Source organism: Aplidium turbinatum, chromosome 3 (assembly GCF_918807975.1).
Source record: "Aplidium turbinatum chromosome 3, kaAplTurb1.1, whole genome shotgun sequence".
NCBI classification, from domain to species: Eukaryota; Metazoa; Chordata; class Ascidiacea; order Aplousobranchia; family Polyclinidae; genus Aplidium; species Aplidium turbinatum.
Window position 1 is genome coordinate 2,826,094 of NC_137474.1, and position 22,479 is coordinate 2,848,572.

The window sequence follows — 22,479 nt, forward strand, 5'->3', positions numbered from 1 at the left end:
TGTGAATTGTGAAAGATAGGGATAAATTTTACATCTTTATGTTTAACAATTAAAGTTTGGAAGTGCAGACCTAATCGTCACTGGTCAGACTTATTCAAATAGAATGATAAAGCTGTTGTTTTTGCAGGCTGATGAAACGCTTAAAGCTTTTCGGGGTCATTGATTTTTCATTTTGTCTGTCATTGCAGAGCTTAGTTTATCGGGTTGAATAAGAGTTGTCAGTGAACCTGCTTAATATGTGACCTGAACTGTTCGAAGAACGCTCAGAAGTATTTTATGTGAGAAAAAACTTCTTCATTTCTGGAATATTTGAAAGCTGATTTACGAAAGCGAAGGATATTTTGACAGCTCCATTCCTGCCTGTCAGATTTTGAAGCTGTGTCAATATTGAAACAACTTCACCTAAGTTTAATCTCCACATCGGGCAATAAACAGAAATTTCACAATTGAAAGGAATTTTTAACTTTCCTTCCGTCTTGCGTTTCCAAAATTTTAAGCAATTACCTTGCACTGACTTTAGATTTGAAACAAAAGTTTTGCAATGATGAAATCGCGTTTCCTAATTTCGCTTTTGGTATTGATTGCGTATACATCGGGCGCTTTTTCAGTCGGTGGCGGAGATTCGTGCGCTGAAGTCCGGCGAACATTTGTGTCGAAGCGCATTGGTCCATTAAAGATGGTTCCCTCACATGCAACTCAAGGTAAGTCGGACAACATGTATGCAGTAGCGCAGTAGCGTAGCCAGGAATTTTTAAAGGGGGGGTTTTGACCACCCAGCGTCGGGGGGTCTGGGGGGCCTCCCCCAGAAAATTTTGAAAAATTACTTTGAATTTGGTGCATTCTGAGAGCATTTTCAACAAAAATGTGGGTACGAATATTCCTGTAAAATGGTGCTGTCCGGTAGCATAGCAAAAGGATAAAATCATGTTTTTTTCGGCATTTTTTGGAAATAAAGCTTAGTCTCTGTGTTTTCTTGTTGCTAATTCCTGGCTGAGATGTTTGGTATTGGCAAAACTCGCTCTTTTAATGCAATTTTGTTTAAAATTAGGCAATTTTTTTTAGACTGAAAGCGTCATTCTCAATATCGTGACGTCATACGCGTGCCAAAGGGGGGGGGGTTGTAACCCCCAAAACTCCCCCTTGGCTACGCCACTGCAGTAGCGTTGACAAGGGGGGACTTTAGGACCCCGGCCCGGAATAAATTCAGGGGCCCGAAACCTTTCCAGATGCCTTGAAAGTCGAGAGTAAACGTGTAAGTCAAATTCTATAGAAAACGTCGCGTATATTTTTGTTATAATGCATTTGCTCAGCGGTGTCTTTTTTGGGGGCTTGGAACTTTCATTAATACCGGGGCCAATGTAGCCTCTCAACCGACCTGTATGTGTATAGCTGATAACAAAGTATCTCTAATTTTACGTACTTAGTGACAACCTTCACATAACGGATTTGTCAACACTTTTAAACTCATCCCGTGTATTCTGCTGTAATTTCAAGTTTCATTCGAGCCTTGTTTAATAAACAACTTTACGTATTTAGTCGGTCGTCCTTTTAACCGTTAGCCGTTGCAGCCATTGACCCCTTAAGAATAACAACAATAAGTTGTAAGCTATAATAACAAAACATGTGCGCAAACCGTTAGTTTACTTGCAAAAATGTTTGTGTCTGCCATGGTCTCTGCAACAACCTTCTTGAGCTGAAGATTGACTTTGTTCACATCTTTGACTTCGCTTAGATTGGTAGCTTGGGCGTAAAGTCTATGAGTGTGTGATGTGGAGTTCTTTAGTTGGTTCGTTTTTTGTTGTTGTTGACGTGATAACTAAAAGCGACTTGGTTTATTTTTTATGTTTCATACATTTATTATTGCTTGTGGGCCACAGTTGCACTTTTGATTGCAGAAGTCGCGATGAACTTCAAAACTGAAAATTTACAATAATCTTGAAAAATTACGCAAATCACGCAGCTTGTTCAAGAATTGCAAATGTAACTGGAAAAACCCAGTGGAGTTTGCAAGAGTGAAAAACTGTTAGAAAACGTTTCAAGCCTATGCGCTTCACAAAACAAGACAAAAAGCATTGTTTCTGTGTGATTCAATGCCGATGTTACCATACGCTAAGAAACACAATGAAGAATTTGTATTTGCAAAACTATTTGAATGTGTATATAGTCCTTGTTTTTGTACAGGAGGCTTTTCTGATAGATTTGCTTGAAAACGTGGCCACATATTAACTAAGAGGGATAGCTGCGTATAAATAACCAGGCAACTTACATCAACCTGCTGTTGAAGACAACAGTGTCACCAATACTTTGAAGTGGCTTTTAATTTTGATTGAGACACCGTGTTCTCTGGGCTAATATTTATCTTGGGTTTTTGATGCTTTGCATTAAATTTCCTGGTGGGAAACATCGTAGTAATGTTGCGTTAATTTTATGTTTGTTGACGTCTAGTCAACGTCAAACGTCTCGCTTTGCCTTCAGCATACCGGTTTGCTGATCCAAGATTTCTACATTAATTAAACTTCCCAAGACGTTTAATCAACGTTAAAAAGATGGGTTTTGCTGTCTGGCATACCGAGAGAATTTGTGCATTTGAAATCAAACATTTTTCGCGATTTTTCCAAAGCTTGTTGTTTTACGTTGTATAAACGTTTGAAAACGTATTATATATCGATTAGAATTGTAATTTTTCTGTGAAACTTTTTGTTTGGTTAAGTTTGAGAAATCCAAACAGTGGGTGGGTTACCGCTTCCAACAGAAGATAAAGATTACTTGGTTGATGGAAGAATGCAAATAGATGGTTGAACAAATTGAAGCTTTTAGTGGTTGTCTCTTTCTAATTATTCTGCTAACAGTGCCAAATTATCACAGCTGTCAGAAAACGATTTGAATGCTTGGCTTTGTTACTTTTTTCCAAGCCATCTTAGTGGCGGAGGGGTTTCGCATTCGGCTCTGTGGTAGATCTGAGATCGATTCTAGGTCTGGTCATATTGAAGACTTTAAAAATGGTACCGGTTGTGTTCTTTCTTGCATAACGCAGTGAAGATAAGTCGGATAATAACGAAATGACATTCTAAATCTGATAGGCTACAAAATTGAAAATGAGCCCTGTCGCTAAAAGACCTTAGCAGTTGCAGAGCCACAATAAATAAAACCACAAGATTATTATATTGTTTCTTGATTATTTCGTTAGCTTTTTTAGAAAGGTGAAAACAATTAGTGTTTTCTCAAAGTTATTTTGGGGGTTGGGGTTTTGGTTTTTTTTGGGGGTTTTGGGTTTTTTGGGAGTTTTGGGTTTTTTTGGGGGTTTGGGTTTTTGGGGTTTTGGTTTTTGGGTTTGAGGTTAGGGGGGTTGGGGTTTTGGGGTTAGGGGTTTTAATTAGGCTACGGTACCCGATAATTTTCAAAAAAAAATTCAAAAAAATCACCGAATAGGGCTCTCACCGAATCGGACTCACCGAATAGTAGCAGACCCAAGTGATGATGCCTATTTGATGCAGTATCATAGATTGATTTTGAATTTGGTTCTGAAACGAAAAGTCTGATTTGGGTCTTTCTTTCTGTGCGTTAAACGTCAGTATTATAATAAGCTTTTTATTTCAATTTTCGTAGCTACCGTTCAAGTATATACGTATACGTTCTCTGATTTACCATAAATTGAGTTTTTTCATGAAGGGACAAATGAAGTTTATTGCTTGTGTCAACAGATATATACGTAGTGTTGTGACTTCAAATTGTTTCCTTGAGTAAAATTGACTGACTTTGGCACTGTCCAGAGTGGTGATACCCTTAAATTTCATTGTTGTGTGTTTTGCTTTTGATTGAGTGACCGAAAGAAGATATCGCTGGCCGTGGGTTCGAGACCCATTGAACCATGAGGCTGTATGTTTGGCAAAATGTTTGAGGGCGGATACGGAGCTGCTTGGCTAATCCCATTCCTTTCCGTCCACTTAACCTAATTTTTCATCCATCTGGTATGAGGTTGGAAACGACGAAAGCGGTGTGTTTTGTGTTGAAATTTGAAAGTAAATTTATACGATTTGTTTTTTTATTCCTTATCATGGCCACCTAAAAATACGGCCTGATTTGTCACATTTTGCAGAAATTTCCACGTTTTTCTAACTTTGGGCGAACGTTTAAATAATTTTTTCTAAAAATTAGATTTTTACGCTTTCTTTATTCTTTTCCCCAGATGACACAATAGGTTTTAACATCCTCACATGTTGAAAAACAAAGAAAATTTGATTTTGTAAATTTTAGTCAGACTGTTAATTTTCAATAACAGTCTGATTTTGCGGTTTTCAACTTACTTTTTCTCATTTGCTTCTGCTTCCCCAAGGCAACAAAAAAGTTTTTTGTCATTAGGAAACCGCAAAAAGTAAAAACATCTCAAAAAATGTCAGTCAAGCACTAGCAGTAGCTGTAATCAAAATCTGCAAAATGTGACAAATCAGGCCGCATCTCCAGGTGGCCATGTCCTTATCAAAGGAAATTGTACAATGGTGTATGATTTTAACTCATACTAAAATCGTTACAAGTTAAAAAAAAAACGGATTAAAGATGTCGCTTTCACCAGTTGTTCATTTACAAATTAGATAACGGCCCTTTGTCACGTGACTCTAAGGCTAACCTGTAAGTTCTTGACTTTTTGTTGATTCTTTGACGAAGTAGAGTAGGATGTGTAAATTGAAAGTGGCAGGTCACTAATTATCATGGGTGATCCCTTTAGAGTTAGACGTTTTCAGAACAAGCAAAATTAACGCCCCCCCCCCCCCCCAAAAAAAAAAACTAGCTTTGCAATAACAAGCTGAGTCTTGCTGTAAAGTTGTTGTTTTTATCAGAAAGCATTCTAACACATAAATGTTAATGTCAATTTTAGAACAAACTTTTATGTTTTGAATGCTTCGGGCCCCGTTCAAAAACCACGTTAGCAACTCTTCTAAAAACATACATGGAGCAACTGAATGGTAACTGTGTCTCGTAGACCTCGGTTCGAACCCACGTCTGGCCATTTGTTTTAACTATTTTGAAAACAGCATTAGTTTTATGCTTGTGAAGAGGAGCGTAGCAGTAAGAACATGGCCACCGATCAGAGTAGTAATATGACCACATCGTTAATAAATGGCAAATATAACCAAATTGAAGAAAGTATTTTCGGCCATAAACGTTTGATGCCGTAGTAGAGGGACAAAAATAAATCACACCATCAGTATTATAATCCTGTTAGTCGAGTGTTGATAAATAAGCATGTTCGGGTGAGCAATGTGAATAATTGTTTGTTTATTATTGGTTAGCGTTCGTAAACATGTCCACAGTCATTAGCATGAGGCAGCAAAAGCGAGCGATAAAACAATTGAAGTGTATTTATGAGTCCATGGTATGTTCGACTTCGCAGAACTAATGTCACTTTTATCTCATGTCATTTGGGAAATAACTCTTGCACGACATATCAAATATTTATATGAAGTTATACGCCTGGGTCAATATTACAAGTCCTGTACATTGCTTGTCGCATTTGACTTGATTGAAACGCGCAGTGTTTAACTGTTTATTGTCTGCGGCATCTGCAGTTGCTCTGAAGCCCATGTGGCGCGTGCATGACATTGATGACGCTAATTCTGTCATTGTCAAGTTCTGGATGTACAATTGTACATCACATAGATATCGCGGGAAAAGGACATTTTTGTGCCACATTACAACACAAAACGTACCCCCCAATTAGATCTCTGTGGTGGTTCAAAGGAATGGTAGAAAGTGTCTGGTCAACTGAGGAAGAGTTGAATCCACATGCCATGGAAGTAAACATTGTGGAGTTACAGTGGTGTCTGATGTGTTGCTGTGTGCGGCTTTCTTTCAACTTACGATCTTCAGTTAAAGTTGAAGCGACCAATACTTTGTTTGCTGATGATAAATAATAAACGTGAAAATATTGTCTTTTTTTTCTCGTTATACATCGGATTTATTTATTTTTATTTTTTTTGTCGTATCCAGGCTTACACCCAGTGGTTGAAGATTTAGATTAAGTGGACGGGAAGGAAAGGAAGCCAATCTTCGTGTTCACCTTCAAGCGTGCCTTTAAGTGTCCTGCCAAAGACACAGCCGCATGTTCTTGAGCGGTGTCGAACCGGTGCCCTTTCGATTGCCGTTCCAGGGCTCTTATCAGTCGACTATGCAGCCGACGGATTTATTTGTTGTATTTATTTTATTGTTGTAGCTTTGCCCTATATTGTTAGTCTAACTTGGCGACACTGATTTCTACATAAAAAACATAGACAGGTTTGGCTTCGTTTTTAAATATTTTGTATTGTCTCACTGGGAATGAAACCTCTCGGCTTGTCAGAGTTTGTGGTGGGGTCAATAACCAGTGGGCCTGAACAGCTGAAATGAACAGTTTATGCTTTTCTTTTGTGTTTCGACTTGAGTTTTTTCTGCGATTTTATGGACTGTACCAGTGTACCTTTTAAACGTATTCTATTCGGGACGTGGTCACTGTTTCAGCACAAGAAAGAACAAAATACATTAGCCTACAATTCTAATTCCATTTTTATGCCCCCCCCCCCCCCCCCGGAATCGAACCTACACCTGACGAAGCAGAGGGAAAAATACTAACCAGCTGCTTACCAAGCTCATATATGTTCACAAATGACACAATGTGCAATTTAAAGTTAAACGTTCTGGAATGTGCTGATAACATGCTAGTTTGTAGGTTTAATTAATTATATATATTTCGCGGAGAAAACCATTGTTTTCTAATAAACAGATTGCACAAACGCACTCAAGTTTACTAATGAGCAAAAACAGCTCCCGGATTTTTTTTTCAACAAACGCGTAGGAGAAATTAAGATGAGAAACAAACAAACAAAGTACAGTTTCAGTGAGCTTTAAAACTTTTGAAATACAGTAGAACTCGGTTAATCCGGATTCGGTTAATCCGGATCTTCGCCTAATCCGGATGAAACTGGAAGTACAAATGATTTGTAATCTTTTTCTTAAGAAACAGCTTCGGATAATCCGGATTATTTAATCCGGATCTTCGCCTATTCCGGACAAAAGTTGCGCTTTCTCTATCGCTTTATCCGGATTTTCCAGACAGTTTTGCCATTTTATGCTAAAACGTAACGTGGCTTATTGCGAGAAATTTCTTATCTATTGTTCCGTTAATGTGACGCAATAAATTATTGCGGATTTCTTTTTTTCATGAATAAGAATCCCTCCTAACCCAAAATTCCTGCGCAAATGCCCAAACTCGTACTGTAACTTGAAAAGATGTCGGTGGAATTTTCGGCGGTATGTCGGTGATGTTTTTCCAATAGAAGACTTTGTTTGATTTTTGTAAGTTTTCCAAAGAAACTCGTCTTCCGTAACTGCTTTCAAAAGTTTTGAGTGACTACAGATTATTCCGACACGCATGTCTGAAGATATAACTTTTACCAGTGTGTTCTTGCGTTAGACGCAGAGTCTACAAATACAATCGTTTTACATGCATAAGCTACTGCATTTCAAAAGAATTCTATCGCTAATATGGTGATCGCGCGTCTCGGAATTGACAGATGACCACACTAATGCGTTCAATTTCGGTGATTTTTACCGATACCCTTCTATCTAGGTAACGTCAGGCTTGATAAAAACCGTCATCGGTTAATCCGGATCTTCGCCTAATCCGGATGGAATCGCCGGTCAAATCGAATCCGGATTAACCGAGTTCTACTGTATTTATTGTTCTGTATGAGATGCATGAATAAATCTTTTTTCAACTTGTCAGAATGATTATAAGGCATATACACAAACAGGAGACAACGACTCCTTTTCTAAGCTGGAAGTGTTTGTTGATAATTGCTTTTGCTGACATGGTTAGATGCTTGCTAAGACAACCGGTCGTCGTGCGCATGTTTCCATAAAAAAATATTAAAATTTTCAATTAGGATCAAGATAATTTTATTTGTTCAGTTCAAACAAAAGACGAGTCTAAAGAAAACTAATCCTCATTTGAGATTTCAGCCATTGATTTTATAAAAAGCAAAAAGTAACACTTGGGGTTGGCCCACCAACAGTAGATCTTCCGGCCATAAATAAAATCGGTCGAATTAACAGCTTAATCCACGAATTAAATTTCCGAATACTAATCCACCGATGAACTTCGTGCAAACCGATTCTCGATCAACTAATCAGACGTTTAAAGCAATCCGCCGCTTACAGTATCAGCTGTTGATGTATCCAGCCTTATGACCTTTGTAGGCCTACCACACCCACTGCACTTCACTGCTGTTTTCCACTAATAATGCTGAATGCGTGGCAAGAAGACTCAAACATATTTCAATAAAATAAGAGAGATTCCATATATTCCATCTTCATTATTGCCTAAAAAGCGTTGTTTTGATATTCTTGAATAACAAAACTAAACCTTACGTCGAATTAACTGGTTTTGCAGCACCAAATATTTAATCAATGGGTTATTTAATAATATTATCAGGGACGCTGCGTGGAATTATGTTTAATTTTAAGGATTGATTCTTTGATGTTTTAAAAACCTTTGGATTTGATATTCTGTGTTAATATTTATGGACATATGTTGTCGTGTATTTTCATTTATTACTTCGAAATGTTTCTACACACAACTTCTGTCGTCTTATTGATTGGCTTGCTTGTGTCGGCCTGCAAGCCCTTGGGACTTTCGTTTCGACGGAGCATGTTTGGTGGGACTTGATCTAAATTTCTTCTTACATTGAGACAGTTGTAAACAATGCAGCACGTACGGTACCTCAAGTTGGTACTTGCCGACATGCCAACGTGGAGGTGCTTGCTCTTGTCCCCTTGATCTAAGCGTCCTGTACACGACTCCAATAGATAAGGTTTAAAAATATGGAATTTAATAAAAAAAAATTATATGGCTGGCAGTACTTCGGAACGAGGATGGTAAATAAAGAGCCCAATTTAATTTTATTATTTTTAATTTCAGCGAAAAACCTACAAATCTGCAGCAATTCTGAGATGAGCTGTTGCAACCGTAAAATGGAGAGAAAGTATCGGCAGCTTTCCAATGGAGATGTTGTTGATATTTTGCATCAAAAAATATCAGGATTTAAGCTCCATCTGACAAGATTTGAAGAAGAATTTGAAGGTAAGATGAAGGTGTCTTGGATTTGGCATACCTTGCATTGCATGTAAGCAATTGCAATTGCGTCGTATGGAACAGATCAACTATAGCCGACATAGCTATTTTTGATTTCATAGTACTGTAGTATCAACATACGCTGGTCTGAAATGACCTGCGTACAACATGTAACAAAACGATCTAGATTTGCATTCTCAAGCAAAATACACAAACATATCTTCTCCATTCAATGCTGTAACGAAACCTGCATTTCGTTTGAATACAGGTGAAAAAACTCACCCAATTCGTAACATGAAAACTTGAGGTGTGGAATTGAAGTGTTAGTATACGTTAGTGAAAGATTTAAGTTGGTTTCCCTCTATTCTTTCAACTAAGGGACTCTTAGGAAGAAAACCGAAACGTTTCTCGTTGGCATTGGCAGTTTTGTCAACCGGACCGTTCTTGTGAGGCCTGAGATGTCAAAAAGTACTGTTTGTCTTTTTACAAGTTGTGCAGAAACATCTGATTATGTTTTTAATTCCGTTTTGCCTATATTCCGGCGATTCCACGTCGTTGAAACTAAAAGTTTGTGTATATTTTGTGCTTTTTCTCGTGTTATCGCTATACATCAGGGCCCCCCGTCTGTAAGCCCCTGCCTGGTGTCGTAATCAATGGGGACTATGCCTTCCATACCATGAAGTGGTCTGTAATCACAAAATAATGGGTATTTATAAAGCACTTCTAATGCAATTCGTTGTTTTGTTTTTAATTTTCAACACAATCAGAAGGATTAGTTTGCTATTCCTTTTTCTACACGTTTGTTATGCTTTCGAATGGGCGACAAACGTCGGCGTTTTAAAGTGAGAAAAAGGGCACAGCAGTGGAGAAATTTTGTGGCAAAAGAGGCACTTGTAGATCAGATAAGAAAGATCAGAGAATTTGTTGATATACAGAATCGAAAGCGCAGTAAACATCTTCTAATGCTGATTTCCTAATCAGAGCTATCGCCCGCAAAGTTCTGAGATAATCTAGAACTCCAGCAATGAGTAATCGTAAGAAACGTATTGATGTATTCACAAAAAGTCTTAATCGATTCTTTTGTGATGTTAATTTGACGTTTGATAACAAACAAATGATGTAAAAAGACGAATCTGTTTACCATTAGTCTGAAATGTGTTAGCCACTTAGAGGTACTACCTATTATCCTTCAAAAACAACGAAATACTCGTTTTGGAAAAGCAGGTATTAAATTTCCTCCTTCTAATGTGAATTACGTGTTAGAGACCCTGGGGAAAGAACGAAACTGTTTTGAGTTATGTTCTACAGATGGTGTATCTGCTGTACAAAAACCTTTGGCCAATGACTGCAAAAGCTTGGAAGTTTTGAAGTTATTTTGCAATAACGAATATGTTACTTCGGTTTCCAAGATTTCATCATCATCATTAGTTTCAGCCTGCTGTAGCCCACTGCTCACCGAGGGCCTTCTACTTTTCTTGCCAATCGATCGTGTGTTTTTTTATGTACCAGTTCATTGTTCCACATTCTTTGACGATTTCTTCTCTCCATCTCATTTTTGGCTTTTCTCGTTTGCATTTGTTTTCCCAGGGTGTCCAAGTTGTTAATTTGTTAGTCCATCTGTTGCCCTGTTGTGCAGCTAAACATGAAGTTCTGAAAATTTATGTTCAATCAAACACTTTACCAGGCGTTTCATGTGTGGCTTGAATGCAGCAGAATGTGTGGCCTTCTTGTTGTAAGTGACTTGGAGTTGTAGTTTGCGTATCAACGTACTTAAAAGTTATATGTACTTCTAATAAACTACTTGCAATTTTGAATTGAATTGTCGTTGGCGTTACAAAGCGTTATCCAGTCACCCTGCTTACCTGTTCAATCGGGCCTCATCCAAACCTACTTTTTCGTTAAGACAGCTGCTGTCGTTAAGTAGAAATGAAATTTGAGACCATTAAAAACTGTTTGATTGAATCTTTGATCTGATAGGTCAATTATATAAATAAATTGCGTTATTTTTTCCAGCTGATATATATCAATACTTGCTGGGTAATCGTATTAAAGAATAAGGTCCAACTAAGAAACCAATCCCAGTCAATAAATAGCCCATTTTTGCATGGATTCAACGTCCGTAGAGGTTGAATCAGTGTAAAAAAGTACTGGATTTGGTTGGCTGGGTTGACGCGAACCAGGATATCTAAGTCAGTAATTTTTACATTGAAAAAACATACCTTGATTAACCCTAATCACAACTTGGATGACGTCACAACACAATAACAATATTGACGTCACACCACAAGGGTTGCTCAAAACTTGCCCTGACATTTAGTCCAAGCCATTGCCATTGTCTCAGAGGTCTTGAAAGGTAGAGCCAGCCCCTCGACCCTTCGGTTGGTTACCACCAAACTTCATCTGGTAACTTCAAGCATAGATGGTTGAACTGACGAAGATGACCAATATTAAACAATTGAGATTTCCAATCATAGGAAAGCATCGAAAAGATCACTTTTATTGGATCATTCTCTAGCCATTGCTTCATCATTGCTTTAATTATTGATTCTTTTATAAATTGTATCGATTTATCGCGCTCAGAGTAGTTCGTCATACTCCGTCCGATACAGACAACTAAGAATCAAGTTTTGTCTTCGGTTTCTGATAGATTACCGAACTGCTGCTACTGAAATTTCACGATATTGACAAAGAACTGAGCCTTTAACATCACTTCATTATTTATGTTACGTTAATTGACATTTAAATGGCGTAAGTTTAGATTATACAGTAGACCTAAGTTAAGCCCGGTGGTCCAATTCATCAAAATCTGCGAAAAAGGGAGCTTTGTTAAGTGGAGTACATCGTTATCATTTGTTGTATTTTGCATCAAGTATTACTCTGACGACTAATTTTGATACCTCTGACCAAAAAATCTTTGTGTGTTTTGTCGTCTATACGTCATATAAGGGCTCATAGATGTCACAATATTGAACTGTTTTCAAAAAATTGTTTTGATGATGATAAATGCAATAAGAGGCCAATTACATGCGTAACTGAATGACACTCGAAAATAGAGGTATTTGATCTACATTAGAAAAGTGCTTAAATTTCTTTTATCTTTTTGACGATTTCAATTGTGGATCGTAAAATTTTAACCTTTGTACAAACATTCAAAATAGTGCACACGCGGCTTTATCAATAGTCCATGATATGAGGCAGCTTTAACGTTCCAGCATTACGTTGTTTGCAACAGCTTTCGTCATTCGGGCCTTCAGTTTATCCATTTCGTTTGGAAGAGGAGGCGCACAGACTAGTTCTTTCACCAATCTCTTCAAACAGAATCGCAGGATGTGAAATCTGGGAAGCTAGGGCATGAGAATACGATCATCTGGCCTAGACCAGGGTTTCCCAAACTTTTTTTAGGTCACGGACCACTGTTTGTGAGATTTTTTGGGCCACGTACCACTAATTTTTCGTAAACAACTTTTTAACTGCAACGAAGGTGCAACAAGTAAGATTTGCGATACTGGATAACAAAAGCTTTCGAAATCATTTAAGTTGTAAAGAACTGCGGCAATTATCTTTGACAGGGTAAGTACTGTACAACGTATATGTGTGACTTTTTAATTTCTTGTCATAGCGCCACGGACCACCTATGCAGTCGTCGCAGACCACCAACGGTCCGCGGACCACAGTTTGGGAAACCCTGGCCTAGAGTCTAGACCGTCCAATCCATCTGTCTTGCAGTGTTGTGTTTAGACACTCTTACCCCGAGACTCCAGTGCGGTGGCGCTCCATCCAGTGCTACAAAAAAAAAAGAAGAAAGTACAGCAGCAAGGCTTCTGACACACACTACATTAAAATTCTACCGCCAATCGTGACATTTTCTTATGAATTTATTGATGAGACTATTTAATTGGTGTGGAAATAAACTATACAAATTTTTACTCTTTTCTCTCAACCACTCCTACCAGCTCGTACAAACACGTGACACCTCGCCCAATACGCGATATCTCTGACCCAGCTGGCAAAATCTATCCTTTTTACATTGATTCAATGTCTGATGACGTATATCCTTAATTGTTGTAGCGAAGGAATGTTTTATATTTTATATAATTTACATGTAAGCAAAGACGGTTTTGTTGTGGTGATGTAAAATGTTCTTTTAATTTTTATTTTATTTTTTCGAAATGGATAAGGGCGTTTTTTTGTATGAGACAAATGCAAAACTTGACGACTTAAAGATGTTAAAAAAGATTTTTTCTGGTATATTTTTTGTTATGTTCTTTACTTTTTGGTTTAAAAAATTGTGCAATCATTTCATATGAAATTCAAGCAACTATGATAAAGCTTTGGTAGAGAGTTTGCTTTGTTTAGAAAGAGTTTGCTTTCTGTATAGTTCAAGCCACTGTGATTCACAATAATCATTATAAAGGACCCTGGTAGTTAAACTGAAACCAAAATTGCAGCGTCATGGTTGTTAATTAGCCTGTGATGGCTTCGATTAATTTCATTTTATTGTTGCTGTGATAATCTTATCAACAGATTACAGATATGACTTTTTCAGTTTTACTTTTATTTTAATTTTAAGAATTTTGATGGCTATCATGATACGTTACCCATTGTTGCTAAAAAAAATGTACAAATGATTAGAAATAACATAGCAAACAAAATTTACTAAAAAAACGAAAATTTTAAAACAACGGGTTCTAACATATCTTGTGGGCATTGGCTTCTTTAAAATTGATCTTTTCCTGATGCTAAATATGAAGCAAAAACAAGCCAACGTTTTCTGTCATTCTCCATCTATTCCGTTTTAAGATATTTGAAGTGAAAAGATAGGTAAAAATGTACTAGCACGCAAACAACATCAATAGTGACAAAAACTGCAATCACAATTGTTGGTGTGAGTGCCTTGACTCAATGCAACAACCTGTATCGTTCTTCATTCAACTGCCCATCATTCGTTCACGAGTTTGTCGTTCCATGTAATGGTCAGTGACACATTTTTTGATGACTAGGCGGATAACAAGCCGGGCAAAGACTTGAAAGAGCCACTTGGGCTTTATTGCACTTAAAGGGATATAGTCACCTTGTTGAAATTGCCGCTGGATTGCTCTAATTGTACTTAACTATCTGAGCAACGCTACACATTGACATAAAATTTCAAGTTATTGAACTCAATGGCTTGCACCCAAACAATCGTTGTACCATATTGTAACATATTTTTTTTGGAATAAATCTGACTCTAGGTTTTAGGTTTATTGCTTCTACATTCAATAAATTTAATTTTCTTTCTTATGACGTCAAAGTGATGCGAACGCTACACGCAATGCGGCTGAGCGATATATTTGTGCAAATGACAATAACGCAACAATTGCTGGTGAAACTTTGTTTCAAGAAGGCTGTAAGTTATATGTTTGTATATCCCCGCTAAGGTTTGTGTGACGATTAACAAACGATTAAGCGAGATTTAAAATCAAGAACGTGGCTTCAGTAATGTCTGGTTGGTCAAACCATGGCCTGAGGCAAACCTGTCATTTTTGACTTAGTCGGACTAAAGATTTCACCTCACTATGAAATGAGCGCGATACATTTTGAAAGTAACAATTTTTTCGATCATTTTACATGCATTGTGACCCCAGAGAGGGAAATTGCTAATTTGGCGTGATTCCGTCAAATTTTGTGGCTACCTTTGCTGCTGAAATCCGTTAAGAAAATAGAGTGGCAAGTTTTAAGCAAATTTACAATCTTTTTCGACCATGTAAAAATATATGAGGGAAAAGTATCATTACGTCTCCTAAACTTTCGCTTCAAGGATTGCAGGTCACTATATCAACGTGCTGAAAGTTCGAAGAAATGTTTAATTTCGTACTTTGCTCTTCCATTTTTTTCGTAAATATTTGGTATTTTTCTATTTCTTGGAGTATTTTTCGTGATCAGTAAAAATAACATTCATACTTGGTCAAAAATTTTAATTAAAAAAGTTATTTGCTTTGTATCTGCCCCACCATGAACTTCCGCTTGCACTTTGGTGGTCGGTTTGTCCACTTAGTTCACACTCCACCAGAAAAATTGGCCCTGTTTACATTGATTCATTGTCTGCCGACGTTGATTATATGTTAAACGGAAAAGGTGTCCGACCGGGATTTTGCGATAACTACAATCCGATTAACAATGAAAATTTATGGCTTGTTATGAAATTTAGACGTTTTTCAACATTTAATAAACGTAAAAATGCTAACCATGTTTGCCTGAAGATATCGACAAATATAAAGTTTGCATTTGTGATAACCAAATAGAGAGCTTTGTTTGATCACAGACAAACACCTTATTTTAACTTCTGTGATATCAAACGATTGTTTGTCTACGTTGATTTAATGTAATTATAAGCTGCATTTCTTAAAATATTAAAGAGTGGAGACATATTTTGTTTTCAAGACCTCCTTGTGTGTTTTCGCGCCAAACTTTCTTTCTTTAAGCTTGTTTATTTTTTTTCTTAAAATTTATTCAGTTTATTATGTCAGCTAACTCCTTGTGGTGGTAGTCATAGATTGAAGTGTTGACAGGGGTGTAGTTAGTATATGAAAAGAACATAACATATTTTGGGCCCGGGAAAGTTCTGGAAGCATTTGCACTTTTTTCTCGATGTGAAACAACAGAGTAAAAAAATTTAAACCTTTGCAGCTTGGTGGTACCTCAAAAGCATTTGTAGCCTTGCTGCTGCCTTAGATACGAACTTTGCTTGTTTTCTTTTTTGTGCTTGTTCGAATGCTCCCATGCCAGCTCCTGTGACGTCACGAGTCCATCAGCAATGATTTGCAATTGTCACTTTGAAAAGTGGAAATTTGGTCACGCTGTTTGTCGAAGTTGGCCATCATTGTATACACAACAATCTGCTGTTATTCGTTACAATTCTATACCTTCTTATGACTTTCATTGTTACACGTCACAATGATAACTTGGTCATGCAATTCATGATCAGCAAATGGGTCACGTGATAAGCTTCCTCTTTAAGAAGAAGAAACAAACGAAAGTAGCGATATGAAGATTAAGGTTTTGTAACGACGATTTAAAACAGTGTCTTGGTGGATTAGATTCTAACCTTTTTCCTTCTGGAGAGTTAATCCACATCTTTCAACAATCCATGCGCTCTCGGGGGAGATTTAGGGATCTGTCAAACGGGATAAACGACAAGGTTGAAAAAGGGCGAATGACACAACCACAATTATCTTTCCTACTTTCTTTCTCAACTCTAGTTTAGAAGTAGTCATCACATAATTTGCTAAATTATAACAAAATTGTTAAAATTTCGTGATTCTTGTAAATGCAACAGTTTGAGATATTATTAAATAAAGTTTTTTTACCTTAAAAACAAATTTTTAAGTAAAAAATTCTCTAGTTACCTCAGTTGGCATGCAAAAATCATGTCGTAAATTATAAAGACGTACAGTTTTTATTATTGCTCTTCAACAGCTGAGATAGCGGTATGTGGCGAGTACTTTTCCACTTTGTATCATATTTGCGATGCGAATACATTTTCACCACGACTTATCCTCTCAGCATTGAAATAACACAATTGATATCATTCTTTAAGCCTTGGTATGGCCAGTAGCGATAACAGGGGGATCCAAAGGGTACTTTTAGACCCAGTCCCACCATGATTTTAGGAGTCCATGACCTTTCCAAAAGGCCAGGAGGGTTGAAAACAAACACTGTGTATTCTTTAGATATAGTGCCCTTTCCTTAGCAGTGTCTGGGGTAATAAAAGGATAGACCCTCGGCCCCATAGGCCTACGATGACGAGCAGTGTCTTTATTTGGGGCCCGAGAATCCGATTGGTACCTGGCCCAAAGTATCCTCTCAACGGCCCTGGGTATGACTATAACTCGACCTGAAATCGAACCTATAGTTTATCGGAAGCCAACCTGTTCGACACAGAGCTGGCAAAAAGTGATAAAACAGCGATTTAAGTCAGTGATTGCAAGATAACGTACCCCGATTGCTTTCAACTTTGCTGGTTAAGGTTTGCTAGGCAGATCACCTACGTTTATCGGACAACTGTCATACAGGAAACGCAGGTGTCTCTTTATATCGTTGATCATCCTCTCAAACGTTAAAGCAACGTCTCCTAATGCAAAAATAGTAAAAAAATGTGACTTTGCCTTCCACCTGTATTTAGCAGAAGTAATCCGCATGAAGTCTTTATTGTTGACACCGTGGCTCGTTAACTTGATCGTTCCATTTTGAATGAGGAGTAACTGCAATAGCTAAACCTACCGTGAATAATTGTTCTACAGTGTCCTTAGATCAAGTAACTTATCCACATATTCCGCTTAAAAATAAAGTTTCTCTCAAACAAATTATAGGTTAATAGGTTGTTAGATAATGAAACTCGTTTCGACACAATCCTGTGATTACCTCGTCATTCCAATAAGAAAGAATTTTTGCCAAACAATTTTTGAATATTTTTCCACACCTGTTGACCTTTTATTGCAACTTTGTTTGAAATGAATGCCACTAAAATGAACCATATTCTCAGTAAACAAGGCTCTGCAATAGATTGAGTGTCGCTTTTAGCAGCATGATCGCTGCTTGCTTCACAATGTAGATATTAACGAGATAACAAAGCTTTATTGAGGCTGTGTGAAAAAAACAAGCAGCGTAAATAGTTGTGGGCTACGTTTGAGCTTTTTTCTCTTAACATTCCCTCCGTCCATCAACATTTTGTTTTGATTGAATTTCTTACCACTTTGTGATGTAATAAAATAATAATAATATTGATATGTACTTTGTCGAGGATATGCATCGCCATTGGCGCTTTGCCAGACATCAAAATCCGTTGTCTGCAAACGTTGAATCAATGTAAACATGACGAATTTTGCTATCTGTGACAGTTGTAGATATTATTTTACTAGATCATATAATCCGTTAGTGTTCAGTGCTACGCAGGAACTCGGTTGAGTGATTCATTTGCAAACCTTTTACATCAAGCGATGAGGTATCGAACCCACGCCTCCTATCTCACAACCGGGCACTCTAACAACTGGGCTAGCATGCCTGCACAATTTTTCTCATGTGTTATTTCGGTTGAAGGCACTGACATAAAACTGTACAGAGTTGGAACCACTGAATGAACCTATCCACAAAGTTCAAGTTAAAAAGCTGGCCCATTTAGTGCAATACATTGTAATAAAAGCTTTTTATGTAAATTGAATTGCAGGTAGTTTGTTAGCCTTGTATAGCGACCAACTACCAATTCACAAAGTAGTGATAGAAATGCTATTTTTGCAGGGGTTGCTGATTGTGTGATTTGCATTGTTTGCGATAAGGTTGTGCCCTACCACTACCAGTAATTGATAGAATCATTATAAGATACTTCTTTAAAAGTTATGCGGTGTATATCAGTGATTCTCAACATGGTCCAGGTGGATCACTGGTGGTCCACCTGAAATTTTTATTGGTCCACAGAGAGTTCTATAAATCCTTGATAAAACGTTCTTTAAAATTGTATCATTTACTGCAGTAAATTACATGTGAGGACTGCATACAGGTGTAAGAAAATTATGTAGCATGTATGACTTGTATGTCAGCGTGACGTAATAATCATGTTTACTTCGTGATTTTTGATAGATTTTTCTGAAAGTGCTAGATTAGCATAAGCCATGGACTTCTAAATATAGTCCATGCATAAGCTCACCAGTTTTTGAACTTATTTTACTAGTTGACGAGTAGGCTATTGAACTGTTCAAGGCATAAGTGAAGTGCTGTAATGTGGTGTTGTCGGTGCACGAAGGTTGCGCTTCTTCATGGTACAAAATTTCTTTAGGGAGAGTACAGCTATTCGCTGTTTCACTGAATGTTAATTAAATTATTTTATGAATGTCACATGTTATATTTTTTGTACTGTATTCTGCAATGCCTTCAAATTAACAAAATGTTATAACCTCCTATTGCTAAGAAGGCAAGACTGAGACATTATCGTTCTGTTGAAACAATATGTGCATGATGTTTTGTTAGAATAAAATTTTAAACTAAAATTATGTGTATTCAAGTAGTTAAGATTGAGTGTGCAAATTAAGAGGGTTTGCTTAATTAGTTAATTACGAATTATTTTATAAAGGACTAAGATTGAACACGCCCTTGAGTTTTCTGACCTATGTGCAATGCAGTTTCGACTAGTGGCGTTCATGAGGCGTCAACATAGCAAAGTGGTCCATCGGATATTTTTTTTTTAAATATGGTCCAATGGCCAAAAAAGGTTGAGAATCACTGGTGTATATTACCTCTTATCGATAAAATGGGCCCCTGCTTTCATTTCTCTTCAAGATATAGCAACGGCGTTTCCGAAGTGTGATATTTATTATGATACAACAGCTCAACACTGCGGTTCTGCATAGTTTTGTCATAATACTTATTGTTTGTGTATAAACATCATATGCTGCATAATACAACCCTTTTTTACTCGAAGGTTGAATGCCTTTAGTGAGAAAAACCACCTGTAAGTTGTGTAGTCTGCAATTCTTTATACGTTTTATCACAACCGCGAAATACCGTGCCGGGAAGTGCTTGGTGCAGGCTTGTAGTTGTTAAGTTGTCAGCGTTTCTTCAATTAGAGCCAAATTAAAAAGCAATTTTCAACGCCTTGTGACAAAAATGATAGGCCAAGAAGCTAAAATCCCAAACGTTTTTGTGTTTTTTTTTTCAATGAACTGCACCGCATTTTACAGCCATGATGTTTTTGTCACGTCATAAGATAATGCTGATTCGAGAAAATAGTGTTTTAGTTAAAGATTCTTTCTCAAAAATTTTATTTTGATGTCGCTAATTTGAAACTTTCTAGGTAAGTTCATAGGTTTTGCTAACGTGGTCCCACTTTCTTCTAATACAACATTTTTCGTTAGATTGTGCTAGTTGGGCTTTTGTTTCACGGAGGACACTTGCAAGAAATTTCAAGAAACGACTTCTCTGGGATCCCTATCTAGAAGTAGTCCTCAAATTTTGTCCTACTTTTTTTTGCCGTTTTTGACAGCGTTGATGATATAAAACAATGATTTGCGTAAGATAATGATTTGCGTAAAATACTAATTTTGCAAAAACGAATTTGACTATTTGAAAGGCAGCAGCACAATGACCCTCAGGAGTGCAGTCAACTGGGAGGAGATATGAGGCCCAATTTGCATCTATTTCTAAATGTGTTTCAGCAGGCTTCTTGTGACACAGACCTTTGCAATATCAACATCATTGATGGACGACTTTGTCTTGAAGGCAATGTGGCTGAAGAGGAGACTGTGGCCAGTAGTGAAGTTGCTAATCAGAATTTTCATTGTTGTTTGTTATGCTTCCCGCTTGTATTGGCCTGCACCATTTATAAATATGTGATGTTGAATTTCTGTTTATTCGACACTTGCCTCAACGTTTAGCCCAAATTACCGCCACCCCTCACGGGTACTAAAAATCAAAGTTCGTCAAACCATACCCCTAAACATTGTAAACAAAGGTCATCCGAAAAAGAAGATATGGATATGAAAGTGCGTTGGAGAATGGCGGTTTCTGGATTTGCAGTGGTCGAAAACTTGTGAAAAGTCACTGCCAAGCAGTGCAGTGTTGAAAGTCAAGTTTCCTGTAGTGAAAATTGACCGACCGATTGTTTGTTGATGCAATGTAATCGTACGTTGAATCAGCAACAGATAAAAGCTTGCTTGAAAATTTGACCTCGATTCTGTTATCTACCTATTGGAATGAGTCACAAAGTCTGTGCATGGTACCACAGGTTCTTGTTCTTCAGTTCAACCAAATCGTAGAGTATTTTGTTTTTAGACGACACTTGGTGAACAATAAACTTAAAGCTTGTTATGGGCCTTGCTATTACCATGCGAAAAAACACACTCTTTTGTAGCAGTGTCGTGCAATTAGGCCAATGACAAAATCTTAAGAGCTTGTAGAATTATGAGATGTGACTCCAGATAAGTTTATGACTTGGTTTGGACCACAGTACGAACTACAAAATTTCTTGTTCAACAGGGTAATAAGCAAAACATCAATGATCATAAAATAATATCTTTGATGTACACGCGGCTACTGCATAAGGTCTTGCTCTTTTTTTTGAATAGTGTTGGTCTACACCAGTGGTTCTTAACCTTTTTTTCCCCGGCGCCCCTTTTCAGAGATTTCCATAGTCTGGCGCCCACCATAATATAAGGGCTGTAGCCTACTAATGACATTTTCTTCCAAGACTATAAGGCTAGCCTACAGCCAGTAGTAATTAGTTATTAGTTAGTAAGAAAAAACTAGTTTAAGCCGATGTTAGTTTTAATACTAAAAAATCAGCACAGATGTGCCTTAAGGCTCTTAACTTAAAAGTCTTAAGGCACATCTCTGCTGATTTTTTAGTAGTTAGTAAGAGTTACACTAATAACCATTATTGACTGACTATTATTATGACCAGTCCTTATGGTTTGCTTGCACTGCCTGCCAAAAGCTGACCACAAAATGCCATTTACTTACTAGAAGGAAAGGGAAACAATGCCCATTATCAACAACAAAGGCCATGCACAACACCATCCGACGTCCACGCTTGTCGGATGGTGTTGTGCATTGTGCTGTATAGGCCAACATAGAATGCTCTGAGAGAGAATCACTACTTCCCTTGTTAAACACAATCTCTATACTGTATATAGCTCCTCATCCTCGGTGGATTCTCGTACCCCCAGCAGAACTACTAAAGCAAATTTGCAGTGAGGAAAATATCGTTACACCTTCTGAATGTAGCGCCCCCTATAACGCCCCCTGAATATTTCCGCCCCTCTAAAAGTTAACAGCGCCCACTAGGGGGCGGTAGCGCCCAGGTTAAGAACCACTGGTCTACACTCTACACTCTACAATGAGCACACGGCAACTTGCATCTGTTGACAAAATGCTCCTTTTTTACATTGATATAACCACACCAGTCAGCAAAAGTTGCCAGTTTTACATTATTTCGACATTTAACGACGTTGAAGCGATATACAAAAAGTAACGTTTTAAGACTGCAGTGGTTCACCATTGATCTCTTTGGGAGAGTTTTGGTCATTTCAATTTCTTATCAATAAACCGCATCTGCTATCAACCAATTTCCAACTTGTCATCTGCTTTTCATGTCACGCTTATCAATATTAAGTTTTTATTTCAGCTTGCACAATATATTGCTCCATTTTGTGGTTGATTTCATGTCTTTCCATGCTGAATTATTACGAAAAGATAACGTTATAATACACTGAAATTACATTTGTGGTGATATTGACTTCTATTGCATTCCGTTTATTCTTGTGTGAAAAACTGCAATTGCTCCTCCTCAAAACAGCTGCAGCTGTATGAAGCCAGCAATCCAGCATCCCTAAAAAAATTAAACCAAATCG

The 22,479-nt window shown here is 37.5% G+C and overlaps 1 protein-coding gene across 1 annotated transcript in view; it reads left to right on the plus strand.

Moving 5' to 3' along the window:
* The first annotated feature begins 214 nt into the window (after positions 1 to 214).
* The window catches only part of LOC145766468 (glypican-5-like), a 39,073-nt gene continuing 16,808 nt past the window's right edge, over positions 215 to 22,479 (plus strand). Inside the window, exons 1-2 of the mRNA XM_082578187.1 lie at positions 215 to 701; positions 8,951 to 9,112. Coding sequence (XP_082434313.1) covers positions 542 to 701; positions 8,951 to 9,112 — 322 coding nt within the window. The 5' untranslated portion in view covers positions 215 to 541. The remainder of the gene's footprint in view (positions 702 to 8,950; positions 9,113 to 22,479) is intronic.